Source organism: Xenopus tropicalis, chromosome 5, assembly GCF_000004195.4.
Source record: "Xenopus tropicalis strain Nigerian chromosome 5, UCB_Xtro_10.0, whole genome shotgun sequence".
In the NCBI taxonomy this organism is placed as follows: domain Eukaryota; kingdom Metazoa; phylum Chordata; class Amphibia; order Anura; family Pipidae; genus Xenopus; species Xenopus tropicalis.
The window spans coordinates 112,921,670-112,945,453 of NC_030681.2; the positions used below are offsets into that span (position 1 = coordinate 112,921,670).

Here is a 23,784-nt window from a genome sequence, read left to right on the forward strand (position 1 = left end):
TTTTTTTTCTTACTTAGATTTTTATAATTTTTTGGGGGTTTTTTTGCAAATAAACTTTTATACAGCACCTCTCTAGCACTCTGTGCTCTCCCAGGGCAAAATGTCGCCATTTTTATGCAGCATAAAAATGGCGACATTTTGCCCTGGGAGAGCACAGAGTGCTAGATTGTTACAATTAGCGCATGTGATAAATAGCCTGCATGCGGAAAATACCGCGCTATTTATCGCATTGAAATACCGCGCGTAAAAAAGCGCGAGTATGCTTATAGTGAATCGTGCGAAAAATCGCCAAAATTAAGACGCGGTAAGTTTTACGCAAGTTTTAACGCTACGAAAAATCGCAACTTTTTGCGCAACTTTCGGAATGGCTACGAAAAACTCGCGTTTTTTCGCAAAAATCGTATTAGTAACGAAAAAGTTGCGTCAATTTTCCGAAAAAATCGCAAAATACCGATCATTACGAAAGAAACGCAATCGGACGCATTCGGCCCGTTCGTGGGTTAGTAAATGTGCCCCCTAGTGTTCAGACGGCGATCTTCTCCATTTTTTACACAGCTTTTTTTTTTCAGCGAATTCTTAATAGCTTAATATAATATATGCCCCTTAATGTATTGGGAATTATTCACTTTGCTGAACCTCAAACTTTTGCAGGCAAAATTTAAATTTCAAATTTGAAGCAGATGAAAATCTTACCCTGGAAAAGTCATATGTATTCATTTGTCTCCTAATCGCCATGCATTGGGTAAGTCTATTTCTTTCTCTCATGCAGTACCTGCAAAGTAAGATTAAAGCCTCCAGCCGTGTCCCTTTTCTTTCTTATTTAGAGTAATGTTATAATTGGCGGAAGAACTCCACTTCATTACCTATGAACAATTCCACCCTCAGTGAAACCCCAACCCTGTTATTAAAGTTGGTATAGCCGGTTGCTATGTTACACGCATACCTGCAGTTCATCTGTTCACAGCTTTGCTGCTGTAGGGCATTATTCAGGCGAGGCTGCAAATTGTTGTGAATAAAGTCATTTACATTTGTCTGTGTAACTGTAACGACCCTCTAAGTGGAGTTTTAAATACACTGGGAATATCTGAGGGAACAAAAAGGCAGTCTTTCCTTTCGGAGGCAAGATACAAATACAGTCCATGTTCAGCATTAATTCTGCATGTTGTTATTATTAGTGCTAATAGCAACAAAGGGCTAAGTTTCTTTTGTGTGTGAAAAAAATACACACACACACACAAAACAATCACCAATACTTTGAATTGAATGCTCTATGGGGAAAACACAATCCAAACACATGAGCTGTCTGTGTATAAAATCTTCCTATCATGGCTAAGGAGTTTGGTTACTGCATTATAATGTTAAGACACTGCATTGCTCAAGCCCTAACATTGCCCTTATCACGAGCCTGCAGATGTTGGGAACTTCATGTCCCAGAATTCCAAAACCAGCTTTGCTGGGCATACAGACAGTGATGGGATTTGGCCTCTCTTCCCCAGCATTTTACAAGTAAAAGTATAGTGTTGCATACACCCATGGCTGTTACTGATCTGATCAAGAAGAGCAATGAGGCACTGACCTATAAAATGTATCTGTGCAGGTTACATCCCTCACCCCAGGTATGTGGATTTCTCATCTCAAGCTCCAGCCTGTGTGTATTCCCCACACTGCAATTTAGTTCCATGATACAACAATAAAACAGAAAGTCAAAATCAACTTCACAGTTGAGTCCTGGCAGCAGATTTCGATGAGTCCTGCCTTCTGTCCCATCTTATGGGCTTACCATCTGTATACTTTTATATTTAAAACCGGAGGTAGACATAAAGGGGCTGATAAATTATGCCATAAAAGCCAATGAGGTTTTTGCTTTCATTTTTAACTGGTAGTAGCCTGATTCAAACTTTACACCTTTGTAAGTAATTAAACCTTAATGGCGATATTACAAGTAAGCCCTACTTATAATATCGCCATTAGGGTTTAATTACTCCAGATGCAAGATTTGGTTCTGGATTTGTATGAACTCTTGAATATTTTAAGTTATAAATTTTGCTGAATGCTTTGGGCTTGAATTTGTCCAACACAACACTTAGGGAGGGATTTATATTTGTTTGAAACACACAAAAAAGTATTTCCACGAATACCAGACTCTTATCAAAAGATCGAAATGGAAAAACCAGAACGTGGAAAAGTCTCTCAATAGCCAGCATCAAAACTCTCCGACAAAGTCTAAAACAACAATTCAAAGTAATATCTTTCAACTGTAAAAGGGACATCTGCTACGGACTTTTACATGATCTCAACAGGTTTTGGCTGGCGTATTTTTGCATTCCGAATTGTGGTTTTGTTGCATAATTACATAAAAAAACTTTTTTTTTTTAAACAACAAAATTGAGGTTTTGGCAACAATAACACCAACCCTAAAAAAATCATGCTTTAGTAAATGCCCCCATTACAGTCATGGGACTTTATAGATCTAGAAAACCAAACTCAAAAATGAAAATGTTCGGAAAAGCTTTGGTATTCAGCCAAATATTTTGTTGAGAAATCTGGTGCATTGCAAATTATGGGTACTCAAATTAATGGGATTAAAATGGAGTCTATGGGAGACAGCCTTTCTGTAATTCGGAGCTTTCTGGATATCGGGTTTCCACATAAGGGATCCCATACCTGTACTAAGGTTTTACTGACTTGATTAAATATCTAGCCTGCCTCTGCTTTCAGGTAGGGAACTGCTCTTATGTTATATACTAGGGCAAGTCTCATTACCTGATGCTCCCACAGCAGACTAAATAGAGAAGGAACCATTTGTGGATATCAAAAATCTGGGCTGTGATAAGCAGAAGATACAACAAAACAGACAAAAAAAGTAACTTTAAGGGCTGTGGCACACGGGTAGATTAGTCGCTGCGTGACAAATCTCCCTTGTCATGGGCGACTAATCTCCCGAAATGCTATCCCGCTGGCTAAAGTGTAAATTGCTGGTGGGAATGGCAAATGCGGCGCCATGAGAGGCAACTTCGGTGATTTCGGCAAATCGCCGTGCCGCGTATGCCATCCCACCGGCAGTTTTAGTCTGTGGGGTGGCATTTCGGGGGATTTGTCGCATGGTGACTAATCTCCCCGTGTGCCACAGCCCTTAATGAACAAGTAAGCTATAACAGAGAAACAAAAACACACAAGGGTCTAGAAACTTCACCCTTGCTCCACAGTGCCCCCTGTTTGTACTAAGACTGTACTATAAGAATGTCTAGTGCTACATTTACATTAGCCCTATAGAAACATATACAGAAATAATGAGTAGAAAAAATGGGAATATTTTCCTTTGACTGTGAGTGGAGTTAAGCTACGCAGAAGACACTATATGGCGGCACATGGTTTTTTTTCACTGTAAAATTTGGGGGGGTTTGCCATTTATTATGCATCAAATCTTAAAGTAAAAATACGCCATCTAAAAGCTGGCAAGGTCATGTAAAAGTTATTGGCAGCTGTCCTTTTTTAAATGGCTATTCTTTTCTTCTTGGTTTTAGATGTTTTCTGTTTTTTTTACACTTATTTGTACAAAAAAACATAAAAGTCACAGTTCACATTTTTTCTTTGTTTTTTCATTTGTGCTTTTTTATTTTTTAAAGGCTGTTTTAATAAAGTACTTGGCATTCATGGTTTTAAAGGAAGTGAGTTTCATTGTGGTTTTAAAAACCACAAAAATGTTGATAAGTGCAATGTCCTCTCTTTGGATGATATGTATGTACAGAAATAGCACACTAGCTGAGTGTAAATATGGAATAGTAAATGCAAACACATGAGCGTTGAATTGTGTATGCCTAACTTAAATCCATGCTTCCGTTTCCACTAAGCTGCCCCATTATCATCACTGATCAACTTTGCACTTTACAAATGCAGATTCCTCCTGCTTCTAATATGCACAACAACACTCCTCTGCAAACAATTGGCTGTAGGTGTAGGACAAATGCTGTTTTGTTGACCAGCTTTGTGTGGTGTTGCCAGGAGACCAGGCATTGCCAGTTCGAAAGCAAAGGTTGGAATTAGCTCTTTGTATCCACTGCTGCTGACTGGCACAGCAAGAATGGCATAGCTACATCAAACCGTATGAGCAGTTAAATGAATTGCCAACCTTTTTAAGGGTAAGCATAAAATATGTACATGACATTATTGCCACTTGGCTCTAAGAGCTGACATTTTTACACACAAACTAGTATTTTTAGAGTATTTTAGACTTCTTTCAGTTTCTTTCCAGTGTTTCATTTTTTTCATTTCGCACCCAGTACCTACCAGGCACATTCTTGCTATAACCCATCTTTGGCATGGTTCTAACTTCCAGTTAACAGGGAAATTGCTTAGAAGGATGCAATGAGCAACCAGAGAACTGTGCCAGACAGGAGGGAGCCCAGTGCCCTTACTGCTACCAGGGATATGGAAGATGGATCTGAAGGGGCAAGACATGTCACTGAATCCATTGAAAACAGACTAAGCATAAAGGATTTTGGTCAGATTCAGAGACTATTTCAGGTAGGTTAAAAAAATTACAAATTATTATTTCCTCTCTTTTTTTTTATACATAATGGTCTTGTACATTTAGTTTAGTGGGTATATAGCACTACTTATGTACATAGTGCTGTACAACATAACAATAATTAATACAAAATTAATAAAACAAACAAATATATAAAACAAATAAATATAAAGTACAGTTACATAAAGAAACAAGAGAAATGAGGTCCCTGCCGCATGAAGCTCACAATCTAAGTTGGTGAATAACTTACAGACACGATAGGAGGGTATTTAAAGCTGCAGGTTACAGTGGGTGACACAGAAAGTGCAATTTCTCAGTTCAGGTGATGTGCAAGTGCTCCAAGAGGTATTTTTTAAGTTTAGTTCTGAAGAGAAGGGAGGATTCTCTCTGGAGCAATTTAGGGATAGCATTCCAAGTATAAGGGGCAGCAAGGGTAGAGGCGGGAAGGAACGTATGGATACACAAGAGAAAAGATTTAGGGAGGTGCAGAGGAAAGAGGGGCTTTAAAGGTTGTGACAGAGTTTGTAGTTATTCTTGTTTTTATGGGAAGCCATTTTATAGGAACCCCCATAGATGAGAGGAGGAGAATTCTGGCAGCAGTAACATAATAGGTTAGGCTGAAAAAAGACATTCATCCATCATGTTTAACCTTTTATGTCTATATAAACCCTGCCTTGAACCAGTCCCTTGATCAACTTGTACTAAGAGCTATTTTCAATAACCTTGTATTTCCTCACTTGCTAAACTGCCATCCAAACCCTTCTTGTATCCTAATGTATCAGCCAATACAACTGATTTCCACAACTTCACAACTCTCACTGTAAAAAACATTTTAGACGGAACCTCCCTTTTTCTAATCAGAGTAGGTGCCCTCGTGTCTGCTGAAAGTACCTACTGATAAATAAAACATTAGAGAGAATATTATTTCATCCCTTATATATATGTATACATAGTTCTCATATCACCCCTTAAGCGCCTTTTCTCCAGTGTAAACAGACCCAACTTGGCCAGTCTTTCTTCATAACTGAGGCTTTCCATACCCTTTACCAGCTTAGTTGCCCTTCTCTGGACCCTCTCTAATTCAATAATGTCCCGTTTGAGCACTGGAGACCAAAACTGAACAGCATATTCTAGATGGGGTCTTACCAGCCCTCTGTAAAGGGGAAGAATGACCCTCTCTTTTGCGAATCTATACCCCTCTTTAATACAGCTCAAAACCTTGTCTGCCCTTGCAGCTTCTGCAAGGGCAGCATCTTTCCCCACTACAGACTCTATGTCTGTATGTCTATGGCAGTATCTTCATAATTTGGAGCTTTCTGGATAACAGGTTTCTGGATAGCAGATCCTATACCTGTACTAGTGCCTGATCTAATAGTTATATTAAGAAAGTAGATAAATAAATGGTGTTTTATTAGATAAATGCATATTATTAGTAGTGTTCTGTTAGACATTAGGGTGAGACAGCTGGGCACTGGCTAAAGGCAATGTGCAGTATATATACACCTTACACCATAATCAGACCTGCAGTAAATACTGATGTAGAATGAACATGATTTCTGCACTGCTTATCCCATATTTGTTTAAAAGTTTAAAATATATCATTTCAAGTATTTCATGTTAAATAGCATGCAGCCCTTGAATATGAATAAGGTAAGTGATTTCCTTTCATTCGACCTGGACATACTGTATAGGATCGCTAGATTGCTGTCTTTTGTTCTTTTACTAGATTAGTAAGTGTTATTCCATAGACCCAAGATACCCACAAGATATTTTGCCAGTAAATGTATCCTAAAAAAAAAATACATGCTAGCAATATTACATGTTGCAATATAGCATTATTATTGGGTTATTGTTGACATGTCATGTGGTAGACCCAATAAGAAAGCATTAAACTGGGCAATTCCAGCACCATACCAACGTTCTTTTCTTTTCTTCAAGTCTACAGAGACTCACAGCTATCAGAGGATATAAAAACCTGCAATCCATTTTCCTTGCCTTCTGGTGTTCTCTTTTTTTTTTATATCATTTGTGTCTACCTGCACAATCGAGCATTCTAAAGGCTCTAGAGCCTACAGTATGGCATTCAAGGCATACTCTTTCAGCTCTTACTGCTTTATTACAAGTTTGTAGACGCATGTGTCAAATTGAGCAATTCCAGCACCATACTAGGGTCATGTTTTTCTCTTCTTCTAGTCTCCAGAGTTAAATCAATCAGAATGTATGAGCAGAGAAGAATTCATGGAGAGAACATACGCAGCTGTGGGGCATGGCATCAAAGAAGAATATGGGGAATTATTTGATAAGATAGATGTGAGTCGTGAGGGTTTCATTGACTGGGACAAATTAACATCCTTTATGCTGCTTGAGCTTAATGAGAAAGACGAACGAGTGAAATCATCAGTAATCCCCCAATGGAAGGATATCCGCAGCTTCCCATTAATTCACACGGAAAACATCCAAAAAATTGTTTACTTGAAAGGTTTGGGTCGTTACGTAACTTTAAGCAAAGATGGATTACTCGGAGTCTGGGGAGAAAATTTAAAATTACAAAGAAGCCTACAGATCTGCACGGATACAGTGAAGTTAAAAGATTTATGGGCAACAAGTTTGGTGTTCCTGGCCAATGTAAACAAGGTAAATATAAGTCATATCATACATAAGTCAATAAAGAAGAAGACCAGCCGCTTTCTTTTTCTGTTTATTTATTCCATTTGTTAAGGTATCTGAAATATTGTTAAACACTCCACATGCTGGCACCGTTGCGATGTGGGAAAATATCAAGTAACTTAATGGCCAATCAACATGGAAAGGCCAGGAAGGCGAGCATGAAAAATCACAAAACAACACATAAATGGTTTATTATTATATGGAACCAGTGGAAGGTGGGAAGGCTCTTCTTTGCTGTGTAAAAATAATTTAAGTATTCTATTTGAAGTGTTAAAAAACAGTATAAAGTTCTGGAATAACAAGAATTATGGTATTCTTCTGAAGCATTTGGTTTAATGGAATGGGAATAGCGGTTCACCCGAATTAAACCCTATGTCTATGGCCTTAAAAAGTATTGTTATACGTGTATTTTTCATATATTACTTCTTTCAATATCTTTTCTTATTCCTCAGATCATTTGCATATTATATAAACTACTGGGTTTAATGGTAATCTAACCAAGGACTCTTAGGGAGAGATTTATGATGTTTTTCCACAATTTAAGTTTTTGTGCGCTAAAAACACTTGAATTCGAATTATGGTTCAAAAACTTGAACTTGTCTGGTATTTATTTAGTGCAAAAAAACCCCCTAAAACTCAAATGTTAAAATTTGCCATCTAAAATGAGTTTTCCTTATTAATAAATAAGCGAGCATTCAATATGCAAGTTTATGCGACTTAGAAAAACAAACTTGAATTCACAAACTTGATAAATAAGCCCATTAATGTACCCAGTATTGTTGTTTCTCTTCTCAATCAGACAGGTATAAATCTGAATCTGAATAAGACTTCCTTATTCATATATATGAATTTATTAGTATATTCTGGATGTTAATGGCACATTAAGGCAACACTAGTGCAGCAATTCTACACGATAATCACAAATATTATGGAGGGCACTACACTGATTCCTAAAATGGGAATATTCATTCCTATTAACTAATATGCCAACATTTCTACTTGTCTTCACTCTGGAAGAAAGAGGAGCCATGTTGTTGGATGTTTTCATAGTTTGTACTGCGCATCATACCTTCCATATGTTTGGCCATTGGCCATTTAACATTGTCAGCTATAACAAATATGTTTTTGAAAACAGAATGTGAATCATTGGCCAAGTACACTAAAATGTTAGTATTTATTATTAATAGCTCAAAGTCAGACACCAAACTAGTTTTTTAATCCCTCCAAAAAAAGTTTACTCCTTCACTACGCTGTTGTTGATCTACCCTTTGTGCTATCTCCAGAGAGCAAAAAGCCCAGTTAACTCACTCAAATCACTAACATAATGAGGATACCAAACAACCTTCCATTTCTAATACAAAGGATGACTCACAACAAATTAACAAATAGAGCAGAAATTATAAACATAATTCCTGGAAATGACAAAAATTGTTTAAATGGGCCATCTTTCCCACTATGCTTTGCACTTCTGCCTTTTAACAAACCTTTTCATTATAGTTATACTTACATCCACTGGTCACAAGAGCGAGCACTCTCCAACCCAACACAATGGTAATCCTCATGTTAACCTACACTTACCTTTCCTTGGAGAAATAATAATAATTCTACCCCATATAAAAATGAATGGGCTTCTTTATCAATTTTTGAGTTTGTAAATTCGAGTTTGGCTTTCAAAATTGAAAAATGCAGATACCTCAAATTTTTCAAGTATACAAACTCAAAAAACTCAAAAATTTTAGTCTACAAATATGGCTTGACAACCATAAAAATATGGCTTTGCTTAGGACAACTCCCACTGAAATTGTTACATCTGAGTTTTCGGGTTTTTTTGCACTTAATAAATACCAGACATTCAAGTTTTTGTAATATAATTCGAATTTGCAAAAAAAACTTAAATTATGATTCACTGAATACTTATACACCGAATATGTATAAAGATCAGAATGTCTGTATAAGAATATCCCCCTGTAGACATTATATGTTTCTAAGGTGAAAGAAACCTATTAACAAGTCTTCCAATACAACTCATTTTTTAACTCATGGATAAGGTATGCAATATCCTCTTTTATGAAGAGGTGGTTACATTACTTTACTGCTGCGCTGCAAGTTGGACTGATATCACCCTCTCCCTTTCCCCCCAGCAGCTGAGCAGCAGAACAATGGCAAGGTGGCAAGATAGCAGATTCCTGACACCCGTATTACTAAAAGTGGTAGATATGATAACAGCACTCAATAATAAGAAATCCAAGTCCGGCTTGGGACTCCTCCAGTTACATGGGAGTAGGAGAAACAATAGGTTACCTGAAAGCAGTTCCAATGTGTAGTGCTGGCTCCTTCTGAATATGTATAAAGATCAGAATATCTGTATAAGAACATCCCCTGTAGACATGCAATATCCTCTTTTATGAAGATGTGGTTACATTGCCCCCGTGTGTTCTGGGAATGTTCTAACAAAAACATAAAGAATGTTCCAATTTACCTGTAAACTATACTGTAGATGTTCAGCAGGGCACAGCACGAGTCCTGATCTGACAACCTTATATAGTTTACTATGATTTGCATTATTTGCTGTTCAAGAACCAAAGTGATCAGAAACATTTTAAATTCAAGTTGATGAAAAGCAGAATGTTGTAGTAGCGCACTGACAACTATCATTCTACCGGAACATTATCTGTTCCTGGAAATGTACTGCTCTATAGTTTTTAAACAGTTTTCCTCCAATTCCAATTGCCCTTATCTTGTTTAACAACCTCCTAAAGTGTTTTCTGTAGTATCATTGTACTGAGCTGTGTGTTAGTTACATCATACAGTCTTCTTGTGCTAAAGACTTACAGTATAAACTGCTTCTACAGTACATCTTTCATTAGACCAAAGTATAGTCAAGCAGCAGTAATTTTACCAAACTGACAGCAAAACAGAAATCAGATGTCAGACACTGGAGCCAAGGACACCCCCATTGTTCCTTGCAGCCATCTTTGAGTCTCATGCAATACACATATAACCAGTGCTATGCGGTGCAATGGCATGTATTTCAGTCCTGATAAAACTGAACATCTGCACGCCAAGCTGCACTCTGTCCTTGGTCTCCTTAGACAGATGGTTGGAAACATATGAGAGGCCCGTATAGAATGGCAGTAGTGATATAGAAGACAATTACTGAGCTATAAATCAGGGGGTGATACAGAAGTACCAGACACAGTATTTGCACAAAAATAGTGACAGCATAGGAAGGGGGGTGAGTCTCCACATATGTTAATGTTACACAGTATGCAATTTGCTTATCTTACCATTTAAATTTTGAGAATTGGGCAAAGAAGACTGATAGGCTACACACAAGCTTCTAACAGAGTTATGACTGTTAACCTATGACATAACTGTCCAGTTACTGTGGCTTTGTAGAAGAACCAAAACTATATATTATACAGAATATATATTATATTGTGTTAACATAACATTCAAGCATACTTGCACTTTGTCTGCATTGGAATTTTTGCTGCAGTTTCTCTCCCTTGGGTATGTGTATCATAATTAATGCTAGTGACGGCAATCATAGAGGCAGAACAGCGTGTTTGTGTGATGGCAATTGATACATAATGTAAGCGTTACAAAATGATCACTGTTAGGAATGTGCACTGTTTTTAAACTGTTAAAAAAGATATTTGACTTAAATATTTTAATAGATCTTTGTGGCTAAGCTCACACTTCTGAATGGGAGTTTGGGAATAAAGTATGGCTTGATTGGAAAGCTCTACATTACTGCATGCATTGAAGATTTGTATCCCTGAAAAGTTGGCAAGGCAATATTTATTTGCATAGAATTGAAACTAGCTCAGCCCAGGGTATTTCAGAAAGTTCACATGAGGCTAGCCATATTCTTCATTTCCCAGGGTGCCACAGCCATGTGACTTGTGCTCTGATAAACTTCAGTTACACTTTTCTGCTGCGTTGCAAGTTGGAGTGATATCACCCCCTCCCTATCCCCCCAGCAGCTGAGCATCAGGACAATATGGAGGTGGCAAGATAGCAGCTCCCTGACACCTGTATTACTAAAAGTGGTAGATATGATAACAGCACTCAAAAAAAAGAAATCCAAGTCCATCTTGGGACTCTTCTAGTTACAGTACATGGGAGTAGGAGAAACACTAGGTTACCTGAAAGCAGTTCTTTAGAAATATAAATTACATCATAAAAATCACGAGAGAATCCCTTTAAAGAGGCTAGCTTGTACATACTGTAGGCCAGTGATCCCCAACCAGTAGCTCAGGAACAACATGTTGCTCACCAACCCCTTGGATGTTGCTCTTAGTGCCCCCAAATATGATATTTTTGAATTCCTGACTTGGGGCAAGTTTTGGTTGAATAAAAACAAGATTTACTACCAAATAAAGCCCCCTGTAAGCTGATAGTGTGCATAGAGGCTCCCTAATAGCCAATCTTAGCCCTTATTTGGCTCCTCCATGAACATTTATGATGCTGTATGTGTGCTTTGTGTATTAGTTAGCATCCCCCAAAAATGGTTATCTTGTCAGCTTTCCACACATTACCTTACTGTATATTTTTCTTTTTCATTAAAAGACACTTTTCTGTATTCTATATTCTGTCTTCTTTTCTGTGCCATTGTGAGTGCTGCAAAGAGAAGCTTTCTATGGATAATAACAAGGAGTCATTCATTTATATAAAGAAAAATGAAATGCAGAAATTGATTGTTCTAAACACACTACATTTCTTTCCAATGCAGATTGCTGTCTCATTTACCAGTAAAGAAATTTGCTTTTATGACCTCAACTCAAAGCAAGATTTATTTTGTCAGTACAAGCTTCATGGCTTGCCAGGGACTCCAATATGCATGGATTACTGGTATAACCCTGATGATGGCAATGATGCAGTTCTTACCTTTGGGGATGTCAATGGACAGGTAAACAGGCTGGAAAACTGGAAGATTTTATAAAAACCTGAATTACCTTGAGTATTTTTGCATAGCAATAAAGCCATAATGTTTGTTCTGCTAAAATGTTAAGGTTGTTTGTTGGCTAACTAGGTCCAGGCCGTCTGTTTTACAACAGCGATGATCTCCTTGTTTGAAAGGCCTGCTAATTCTACAGAGGACCAGCAAACCACTCTTTACATTACCTGGAATGAGTTGATTTCTGGTTACCACAAATCCTGTTTCATTGCAAAGCACAAACTCCATGGAAACAACTGGGTACGCCAAGGTATTGTGCACGTGGAACATTTCCATATCCTAGATTCATTTAGCATCCATTTTAGTTATGTAAGGTCCTTTTTCTTTGTATAAGAACAGCCCTCTGTAATATTTTATTCCTTCTTCAACAATTCCATATCCTATCTTGCTGTAGAAAGGTTAATGGATAAGTCTTAAAAACACGGTACGGTTTTGCTTCACTCGGCGCAGTAACATTTTTCTTTTTAGAACTTACCAATATTTCACTTTTATCATTACAGAAATATTGTAATATAATTGCAGAGAAAGCTGTACCTGTAATCCCCTGTCTCGTTTGACCTAAAACCTCCTGATTGATGGACCTATTTCTAGCACATTTAGCCAAGGCATTTTCTATGTATTATTGTGTAATAAAGTTACCAAATGTGATTTCAGATTTTATAGATAGCTTCAGAAATGTTTTGCTTCAGTAGAAAAGGTTTGATTAGAAAAATGGCAGTTTCTTAATTGACCTTAATATAACGGCTTTACTCCTGTAGCATTTTCAATCTGCCAAGGTAATAAAGATCATTCTTAGTTTAGCTTGACATTTATTCTTCCTCAAAGCTATGCCCAATCATGAACCTTCAAGTAGTAACGTACACTGAACTAATGAGAATATTTCCTTTCCTTTCGTCAGTTACTTACAGCTCTCATTTAGAAGCTTTTCTGTCTTGTACTACAAGTGACAATAACACCGTGATATTGGCCTGGAGAGAGAAAGGCAAAACTCATTTGAGGGCAACATCTCTGAACATCGCTAAGGGAATCAATGGCTTTGACTACCATGCAGGACTCAATATGATTGGTATGTATTGGAAAAATTGTTTAAGTCAGTTGACATTAAAGGGGGTATGTTATATGCTGGAACTAAGTATTAAATGTAACATGGACAAGGGGATATTAAGAGCAATATAGATCAGGGATCAAACTTTTTTACTCATGAGTCACACTCAGATGTAAAGTGTGGCACACAAATATGAAGAGCGTTTATTAGGGGTGACAAATAACGGCTGTGATTGGCTATTTGGTAGACAGTTAGCATGCAAGAGGCTCTACTTGGAATAAAACTGCTTTCAAAACTTGTCTCTAAGCCAGAAATTTAAAAATGGGCTTTTGAGGGTTCTGGGAGCATCATTAAAGGGGGTGGTGAGCAACATGTTGCTCGCGAGCCAATGGTTGGGGATCACTGATAAAGATCAATGTTTGGCTTCAGTGAAACCATTAAAACTTTAAAGTTATGTTTAAAGAAGAAAAAAGTTAGTTAGAGATGACTGTAATAGTGTGCTACATGAGTCTTGTTTTCTGCTGTTAGAATAATAAATAAGAAAAACTTTATTCTGGTTCATTATACTTGAGACTAAACACCTATTTCCTAAAATGACTCCAAGAGGAAATATTAAACTTGAACATTCCTCTGTGTTATTGGCATATATAACAAGAGAAAAAATTACTTTAAAGGCAAAACAGATTTTGTTCTCTTCATTGAGCTAATGTTTAGGGTAAGTATAATAAACCTAACTACTTAGATATACTAGAAAGGTCCATCATAAACAGAGTGTGAGCAGTGTGGGCAAAGAGCAGGTTCCTGTAGTTACATTGTTTCTATGCACAATGGCTCCAAACTTGCCATCACAATGCTTTCTTGTCCTTAGGCAGACGTTATTTACCTTTATTTCTTACAAGTGTGTAATCTAGTGAACAAAACAGGCCTTTGGGTTAACTTAATGGCCGTTTAAAAATATTTATGTATAAAGCCATTGGTGACAAGCAGCAAAGTTAAACAAATTAGTGGTTTGAAAGATAAGCAAACCCTTTAAATACGTGAAGGTAAAATTGATGAGCGTGCTATTGCAATGACTTTAGCAGTTTACATTCATTATTTGTTTTTCAATATTCCAAGATATTAAGGCAAATATGTCCTTTAAATATGAATAAATTTTGTTACAACAGTGCCTCCTGCTGGTCTGTTTCTGACCGTGACCCAGTTAAGGAACTATTTAGAACAGTGATCCCCAACCAGTGGCTCATGAGCAACATGTTGCTCCCCAACCCCTTGGATGTTGCTCCCCATGGCCTCAAAGTAGGTGCTCATTTTTGAATTTCTGATAAGGAGGCAGTTTTTGGTTGCATAAAAACCAAGTATAATGCCAAACAGAGCCTTCTGTAGGCTGCCTGTCCACATAGGGGCTATAGAGTAGCCAATTATAGCTCTTACTATCACCTCCAGGAACCTTTTTTCATGCTTGTGTTGCTCCCCAACGTTTTTTAAACTTAAATGTGGCTCATGGGTATTAAAGGTTGGGGATCCCTGATTTAGAAGAAAGAAAGAGGAGGGCTGGCCTGATATTCCTCTGTTTAGGGAAAACATCAGAAACCGCCAATAACTTTAGTAATCTTTCCTGATCAGCCTTATTTTTTCTTATACAGTGGTGTGAAAAACTATTTGCCCCCTTCCTGATTTCTTATTCTTTTACATGTTTGTCACACTTAAATGTTTCTGCTCATCAAAAACCGTTAACTATTAGTCAAAGATAACATAATTGAACACAAAATGCAGTTTTTAAATGAAGGTTTACGTTATTAAGGGAGAAAAAAAACTCCAAATCTACATGGCCCTGTGTGAAAAAGTGATTGCCCCCCTTGTTAAAAAATAACTTAACTGTGGTTTATCAATTTCAATTTTCAATTTCAATATAAATTTCTGTAGTCACCCCCAGGCCTGATTACTGCCACACCTGTTTCAATCAAGAAATCAATTAAATAGGAGCTACCTGACACAGAGAAGTAGACCAAAAGCACCTCAAAAGCTAGACATCATGCCAAGATCCAAAGAAATTCAGGAACAAATGAGAACAAAAGTAATTGAGATCTATCAGTCTGGTAAAGGTTATAAAGCCATTTCTAAAGCTTTGGGACTCCAGCGAACCACAGTGAGAGCCGTTATCCACAAATGGCAAAAAAATGGAACAGTGGTGAACCTTCCCAGGAGTGGCCGGCCGACCAAAATTACCCCAAGAGCGCAGAGACAACTCATCCGAGAGGCCACAAAAGACCCCAGGACAACATCTAAAGAACTGCAGGCCTCACTTGCCTCAATTAAGGTCAGTGTTCACGACTCCACCATAAGAAAGAGACTGGGCAAAAACGGCCTGCATGGCAGATTTCCAAGGCGCAAACCACTTTTAAGCAAAAAGAACATTATGGCTCGTCTCAATTTTGCTAAAAAACATCTCAATGATTGCCAAGACTTTTGAGAAAATACCTTGTGGACCGACGAGACAAAAGTTGAACTTTTTGGAAGGTGCGTGTCCCGTTACATCTGGCGTAAAAGTAACACAGCATTTCAGAAAAAGAACATCATACCAACAGTAAAATATGGTGGTGGTAGTGTGATGGTCTGGGGTTGTTTTGCTGCTTCAGGACCTGGAAGGCTTGCTGTGATAGATGGAACCATGAATTCTACTGTCTACCAAAAAATCTAAAAGGAGAATGTCCGGCCATCTGTTCGTCAACTCAAGCTGAAGCGATCTTGGGTGCTGCAGCAGGACAATGACCCAAAACACACCAGCAAATCCACCTCTGAATGGCTGAAGAAAAACAAAATGAAGACTTTGGAGTGGCCTAGTCAAAGTCCTGACCTGAATCCTATTGAGATGTTGTGGCATGACCTTAAAAAGGCGGTTCATGCTAGAAAACCCTCAAATAAAGCTGAATTACAACAATTCTGCAAAGATGAGTGGGCCAAAATTCCTCCAGAGCGCTGTAAAAGACTCGTTGCAAGTTATCGCAAACGCTTGATTGCAGTTATTGCTGCTAAGGGTGGCCCAACCAGTTATTAGGTTCAGGGGGCAATTACTTTTTCCCACAGGGCCATGTAGGTTTGGATTTTTTTTCTCCCTAAATAATAAAAACCCTCATTTAAAAACTGCATTTTGTGTTTACTTGTGTTATCTTTGACTAATAGTTAAATGTGTTTGATGATCAGAAACATTTTGTGTGACAAACATGCAAAAAAATAAGAAATCAGGAAGGGGGCAAATAGTTTTTCACACCACTGTATATATTTCCGTTAATATCTTTGAATTCTAAAAAACATTGTGAATGTAAATTTCAAAAGTGCCCAGAATAGAACTCTCTTCAATTTTACATTCAAATTTAGAGGTTTAATTTTACGATTTAAGGACAATTTGTAAAAAAAGAAATTATTCACAAGCTTTCTGATTTCACCTGACTTGAAAGCATATTTAAATGCATAAACAATGTGAATAATATTGGTAAGATTCATAAAAAAAATCCTCATGTAAATGCATGTATAATTAAAATACTGTAATAACCACTTCAATATTTGTGGCAGCTACTGCTGGCATTGACAACAAGATATGTCTCTGGAATCCATATGTTATATCCAAACCCACTGGAATTCTACAGGGCAATATGGCCAGTGTGATTACAGTTCAGTTCTTCACTGGTCGAAAGCAGCTTTTCAGTTTTTCAAAAGATAAGGTGAGTTCTTCTAAAATCTTTGGAACTCTCTCTCTAGCAGTGTAGTATAGGGGTTATTGTAGCAAGAGTAGCAAGTAGCAAGAGTAGGAGCAATGCCTCTGTTTTCTGCTGTACTTCCAAATGTTTCAGAAGTGTAAGGTCTAATGAATAATAAACCTGAGCGATACAGGATGCCCCCCCCCCCCCCCCCCCCCCCGTATTACATTAGAGATTTACAGCTTACTAATTAGTTATTGTTTCCTTACAGGTCCTAAGAATATGGGACGTTCACCACCAAGTGTGCATTCAGCGTGTTGCTGGGATTTTCCCAAAATCTCTTGAGTTCCATTTCACCCTTTATTTCTGTGAACCTCATGGCCGCCTGTTTGTTTCATTCAACAATCAACTGAAGCTTCTGGAAATGAAGAAGGAATCTGGCAGCAAAATCACAAGCCATGAAAAGCCAATAACCTGCGTGCTTTACAACAGTACCTTTAAACAGGTAACCATTTTCTCCAGGCAGCTTATATACTTGTCTGTTGGTTAGTAAGGCATGGCTCAGTATGACTCATGTATGTGTGTGTGTATATATATATATATATATATAAGTCCAAGAATTTGGTGCACACCAGGATATTTTTTAAAAATTAAAACGTTACTTTTATTTAAACATGCTGTTAAAACAGGCCAACGTTTCGGTCTCCTCCTAAGACCATTATATATATATACTGCAAACAAGTGTTTGAATCTCATGTTCAGAACTGCTAGATTTCTACACTTGGAAAAGCTTCTGTTTCACTATATACTGCAATACAAACCATGTTTGATGGATAACTGCTGAGTAAAATCTCATTTAGCTCCTTCTAAAAGGAAATAGGGATTAATAGTAATATAGTTCAGGGCTCATCTTGCAGAAGATGATAAAATAACCTTGACAAGAAAGGTGAGTTTCTTAAGGGAGAAAAAAATCACATTTGAGTCATTTAGCCCAACTCAGTTTCGTTCAGTATGTTTTTCTATAATCTTGTATCTTGGGAAAATGAATTTAAGTCTGGATTTTTATATTCAAATGGTACAAAGAATAACACATCAGCTATTGACAAATGGCGGTAAGTTAGGGTGAAGACACACAAAGCTAATAGTAACAGCTACTTGTCACAGCTACTAAACGGCAGAAAAACCCCTGCCATAGACAATACTGAGAATTGCCTCAGCTAAAACACAGATAGAGACAATTATCAGTAAGAGCAGTGGCACATGGGGAGATTAGTCACCCTGCGAAAATCTTCGGTACCGCGGGCGACTAATCTCGCTGCAATGCCATCCCACTGAAAAGAAAGTAAATTGCCGGTGGGATGGCATACGCGTCATTGAGATTTCTCGAAGTCGCCCAAACTTTCCTTAAATGGCAACTTCGGGCGACTTCGGGAAATCGTAGCAACGTGTATGCCATCCCACTGGCAATTTACATTCTTGCTGGTGGGACGGCATTGTGGGGAGATTAGTCACCTGCGGTAACGAAGATTTGTTGTGGGGCGACTACTCTCCCCGTGTGCCCAAAATGATCAGCATTATCTATTTTAGTAGTCAGGACAAGTAGCTGCTACTAGTAGCTCTGTGTGTTTTTTAAGACACAAACAATATTTTGATCATTGGTATTTGTGGGGGTGTGACTGCCCACCTAGAGTTATTTACTATTCTCTGGAATGGGGGGAGGGGGGCACAGCGAGTTTCCTGGTACCAGTAATTAGGGCTTGAAATGCACGCTGGCTTTTATTTCAGTTGATCTACAAGCTCTGATTTGTTCCGCCACATTATCATTATATGGAATTTTCAAAAGTGCAGGTTAAGAGGCTGATTCCTTCAGGGATTTGTTACTGTATATTAGAGAATTAGATTTTCCTTGTCCTTTAATAGGAAAAAAATCTTGTCAAGTGCAGGTGTCTAGATCTTTTTACCTGAATGGTGGAGGCAATTCATTCAGCAAGACAATATATCAGGCACCAAACATACCATATATACAGCGGTATTCAAAGGGATTGTACTCTACCACACTGAAGTCCTATTTGGGTGACTACTAACCCCACTTCTTCTCCTTGGTGAAGCACAAAACTGCTCTTGATTAGATTACCTGACTAAATTGCTATGATGGTTGTCTAACTGATACCTCATTCAGAGGGTCCCTGTTACCCTGGCATCACTAAAGGATGCTTACCTTAGGGTCCATCCTCTTCTCCTTCTAAACTGGGCCAATGGGAAATACTCCCCTGCCACAAGGCATAGGTTGCTGACTGAGGACTTCCCAAGGGGAGAAGAAAAATTAACATTCCAGTTCCCCTATATTACTGATTAAAGGTAAACTATACCCCTGAACAATGTAGGTCTCTATAAATATATATTGCATAAACAAGCTCATATGTAAAACCTTCCTTCATCTAAATAAACTATGTTCATAAAAATATACTTTTTAATATTATGTGCTATTGCATAATCCTAAATAGAAAACTGTCAATTTAAGAATTAAGGGCCGCCTCCTGGGATCATAGGATTCACAGTGTACACAAACCAAAGGCACACATACATACTAGGCCACATCAGCCAATGAATGAACAGAGTTCTGTCTTCTGCTCCCACACTACTTCCTGTTACAGTTAGAGTTGTGCTATTTCTGGTCAGGTGATCTCTGAGGGAGCACACAGCCCATCACTAAATGGTTGGTTGAGTGAAAGATGTAAAATAATATTTACCAATATATATATTCCAGTTTGGTAAGATTCTCTAATATTCATTTAACATAATATAAACTATTAGTTAAGTATTCACTAAGGGAGTATAGTTTTCTTTAAAAAACGGATGCAAATACAATCTAGTATCAGCATTTATCTGCCTTGCATTGTCTGGGATGAGTGATACAGATAACCCAATAACAAGCTGGACATTAGTAAAGACCAAGGGCAAATTGTTTCAGAATATCACAGTCTACATCATAGTCATGGTCCAAGTGGAACTTTTGTATATAACTTTTGATGTGTAGGTGTCAAGTAAGTGGTATATATATATATATATATATATATATATATATATATATATATATATATATATATATATATATATATATAAAGTAGAAATCACTGGCAATCACGTATAAAGGTTAAGATTGCCTGGGTGCAGCCTTCAAAGTAGGAAACAGAAGTCGAAAAACGAAGAAGCCGCTCTCACAGGTCTTATGTGCAAAAATAAAGTATCTAGTTCACCATACAATAAAAAGATACTTTATTTTTGCACATAAGACCTGTGAGAGTGGCTTCTTCGTTTTTCGACTTCTGTTTCCTGCTTTGAAGGCTGCACCCATACACCATACAATAAAAAGATACTTTATTTTTGCACATAAGACCTGTGAGAGCGGCTTCTTCGTTTTTCAACTTATATATATATATATATATATATATAGAGAGAGAGAGAGAGAGAGAGAGAGCACTGTATCACTGTGTGGTACAATAACATAATAACACAGAGAGCACATATGACAAAGCTTCACATACAGCAGAGCCGCCATTTTGCATTTTTCAAGGAACCAGAAAAAATGGTGTAAAATCCAGGAAAATGTAAAATGAGGGAAAACGTAATCCGTTATACAGTGGTGGCAACACACAAAAAACATAAAATGTAAAACGTAAAATGCAGGGAAACTTAAATACTAGAAATACATAACCGAGAAATACATAAAGCAGTCATTTTATTTGAACCCATTACACGTGTGCTTCAGCATTTCCTTGCTTTTTTTTTTGCAGGTAATCAGCTCTGATACAGGATCGACAATTACCTTCTGGATGATTGACACAGGTCAAAAAATCAAGCAGTTTTCAGGGTGCCACGGCACGTCAGAGATTAGCACAATGGCACTTGATGTGAGTGAGACACGGCTTTTAACTGGAAGCACAGATGGAACAGTAAAGGTAAACTGCGCATTCAGATCTTTTTCTTTATTTCCTAAGAAGGTGACCTACCCTTGTGTCCAGTGATTGTATTTAAAGAAAAAAAAAATACCTACTTTTTAGTACAGATAAGGGATCTGTTATCTGGAAACCCATTATCCAGAAAGTTACGAAATAGGGAGAAGGCCATATATATGATAATTCAAATTTTAGAAAAAGATTTCCTCTTTCTCTGAAATAATAAAACACTACCTTGTACTCAATCCCAACTAATATATACTTAATCCTTAATGATGGCAAAACAATCCTACTGGGTTTATGTAATGTGTAAATGATTTTTCAGCAGACTTAAGGTCTGGATAACAGGTCCCATACCTGTGTATATACAGTGTGTGTAGAAAACAGAAGCACAGATTTAGAAGCAGTGCTGAAACAATTCCTGATATTCTCGAACCATTAAATAAGTCTCGCATGACAGACTCACTGATCTGCCTCTCAGTCTATCTGTCTATTTACCTATGCTCAGGCAAAGCACTGAATGACCATAAGCAAATGCAAAATCCCAGCAGCCAAATGCAAATCTCAAGGTGTTGCTGTATTCGGAGCTACATAACAGACAAGAGCAGCACTCCGTCAGGAACAAGAACTCATTATCTGACTTCATTCCTGTCCAACCATTACTTATTTATGAAAAATTGATTAAATAATTATAAGACAAATTTAGAACCTGTATAATTGAGCAGTGTTTCTGGCATATCAGTTGGTAGTATTCTATACTGTTAAATATGTAAGTATTCCTCTGTGTAATTGAGCTGCTAAGGAAGAAACATTAGCTGCAACTTTAGGTTACTAATAGCAGAAATAACTGCTATTGTGGCACTAAAGCAGATGCAGAAGGGGTAGTTTGGGGTATTTCTGTGTTGGCTGAATGCTTCCCTCTGTGTGGCACAAGTTTGGGGAAAGCTCTCGCAAAGGGAGTGGAGGAACTTGTAAACAACCCTGGTCTTAAAGAGGTTGTTCATCTTTGAATGAACTTTTAGTATTATGTAAAATTTCTATTCTGATACAATTTGCAATTGGACTTGTGGTTTTTGAATTATTAAGCTTTTTGTTCAACAGCTCACCAGTTATATGCTATTCCAAATTACCGTAGCAACCAGGCAGTGGCGTGAATGGGAATATGAATAGGAGAGGGCCTAAACAGAAAGATAAGTAGCCTAACAGAGCAATATCGGTTGCTAAAAATTACCCGCTCTGTAACATACTAAAACTTGAAAATTTGAAGAACAACCCCTATAACCCAACTGAAACCCTGTTGGATGAACAGACAGTTTCTAGGCCAAACATCAGTGCCCAGGCCAAACATCATTGCCCAGGCCAAACATCAGTGCCCAGGCCAAACATCTGTGCCCAGGCCAAACATCAGTGCCCAGGCCAAACATCCGTGCCCAGGCCAAACATCCGTGCCCAGGCCAAACATCATTGCCCAGGCCAAACATCCGTGCCCAGGCCAAACATCCGTGCCCAGGCCAAACATTCGTGCCCAGGCCAAACATCCGTGCCCAGGCCAAACATCCGTGCCCAGGCCAAACATCCGTGCCCAAGCCAAACATCCGTGCCCAGGCCAAACATCCGTGCCCAGGCCAAACATCCGTGCCCAGGCCAAACATCAGTGCCCAGGCCAAACATCAGTTCCCAGGCCAAACATCCGTGCCCAGGCCAAACATCCGTGCCCAGGCCAAACATCAGTGCCCAGGCCAAACATCCGTGCCCAGGCCAAACATCAGTGCCCAGGCCAAACATCAGTGCCCAGGCCAAACATCAGTGCCCAGGCCAAACATCATTGCCCAGGCCAAACATCCATGCCCAGGCCAAACATCCGTGCCCAGGCCAAACATCCGTGCCAAACATCAGTGCCCAGGCCAAATATCAGTGCCCAGGCCAAACATCCGTGCGCAGGCCAAACATCAGTGCCCAGGCCAAACATCCATGCCCAGGCCAAACATCATTGCCCAGGCCAAACATCATTGCCCAGGCCAAACATCATTGCCCAGGCCAAACATCCGTGCCCAGGCCAAACATCAGTGCCCAGGCCAAACATCCGTGCCCAGGTAAAACATCAGTGCCCAGGCCAAACATCCGTGCCCAGGCCAAACATCAGTGCCCAGGCCAAACATCAGTGCCCAGGCCAAACATCAGTGCCCAGGCCAAACATCCGTGCCCAGGCCAAACATCATTGCCCAGGCCAAACATCCGTGCCCAGGCCAAACATCCGTGCCCAGGCCAAACATTCGTGCCCAGGCCAAACATCCGTGTCCAGGCCAAACATCCGTGCCCAGGCCAAACATCCATGCCCAAGCCAAACATCAGTGCCCAGGCCAAACATCCGTGCCCAGGCCAAACATCCGTGCCCAGGCCGTTCCCAGGCCAAACATGAGTGCCCAGGCCAAACATGAGTGCCCAGGCCAAACATCCATGCCCAGGCCAAACATCAGTGCCCAGGCCAAACATCAGTTCCCAGGCCAAACATCAGTTCCCAGGCCAAACATCAGTTCCCAGGCCAAACATCAGTTCCCAGACCAAACATCCGTGCCCAGGCCAAACATCAGTGCCCAGGCCAAACATCCGTGCCCAGGCCAAACATCAGTGCCCAGGCCAAACATCAGTGCCCAGGCCAAACATCATTGCCCAGGCCAAACATCCGTGCCCAGGCCAAACATCAGTGCCCAGGCCAAACATCCGTGCCCAGGCCAAACATCAGTGCCCAGGCCAAACATCCGTGCCCAGGCCAAACATCCGTGCCCAGGCCAAACATCAGTGCCCAGGCCAAACATCATTGCCCAGGCCAAACATCCGTGCCCAGGCCAAACATCAGTGCCCAGGCCAAACATCCGTGCCCAGGCCAAACATCAGTGCCCAGGCCAAACATCCGTGCCCAGGCCAAACAT

The 23,784-nt window shown here is 39.0% G+C and overlaps 1 protein-coding gene across 4 annotated transcripts in view; it reads left to right on the forward strand.

Annotated features, from left to right (window-relative positions):
- The first annotated feature begins 3,983 nt into the window (after window positions 1–3,983).
- The window catches only part of wdr49 (WD repeat domain 49), a 43,200-nt gene continuing 23,399 nt past the window's right edge, over window positions 3,984–23,784 (forward strand). The window contains exons 1-9 of one of the 4 annotated variants that reach the window (XR_004222630.1): window positions 3,984–4,139; window positions 4,337–4,524; window positions 6,722–7,162; window positions 11,934–12,110; window positions 12,234–12,408; window positions 13,057–13,224; window positions 16,774–16,922; window positions 17,170–17,403; window positions 20,693–20,857. Coding sequence is in view for 3 of the 4 variants with exons in the window: in XM_012963039.3 (XP_012818493.1) it covers window positions 4,366–4,524; window positions 6,722–7,162; window positions 11,934–12,110; window positions 12,234–12,408; window positions 13,057–13,224; window positions 16,774–16,922; window positions 17,170–17,403; window positions 20,693–20,857 (1,668 nt within the window). In the remaining variant the exon portion in view is untranslated. Of the gene's footprint in view, window positions 4,140–4,185; window positions 4,525–6,721; window positions 7,163–11,933; window positions 12,111–12,233; window positions 12,409–13,056; window positions 13,225–16,773; window positions 16,923–17,169; window positions 17,404–20,692; window positions 20,858–23,784 lie in introns of those variants that run through there. The other 3 variants (XM_012963039.3, XM_012963038.3, NM_001272027.1) reach the window with 3 other exon arrangements.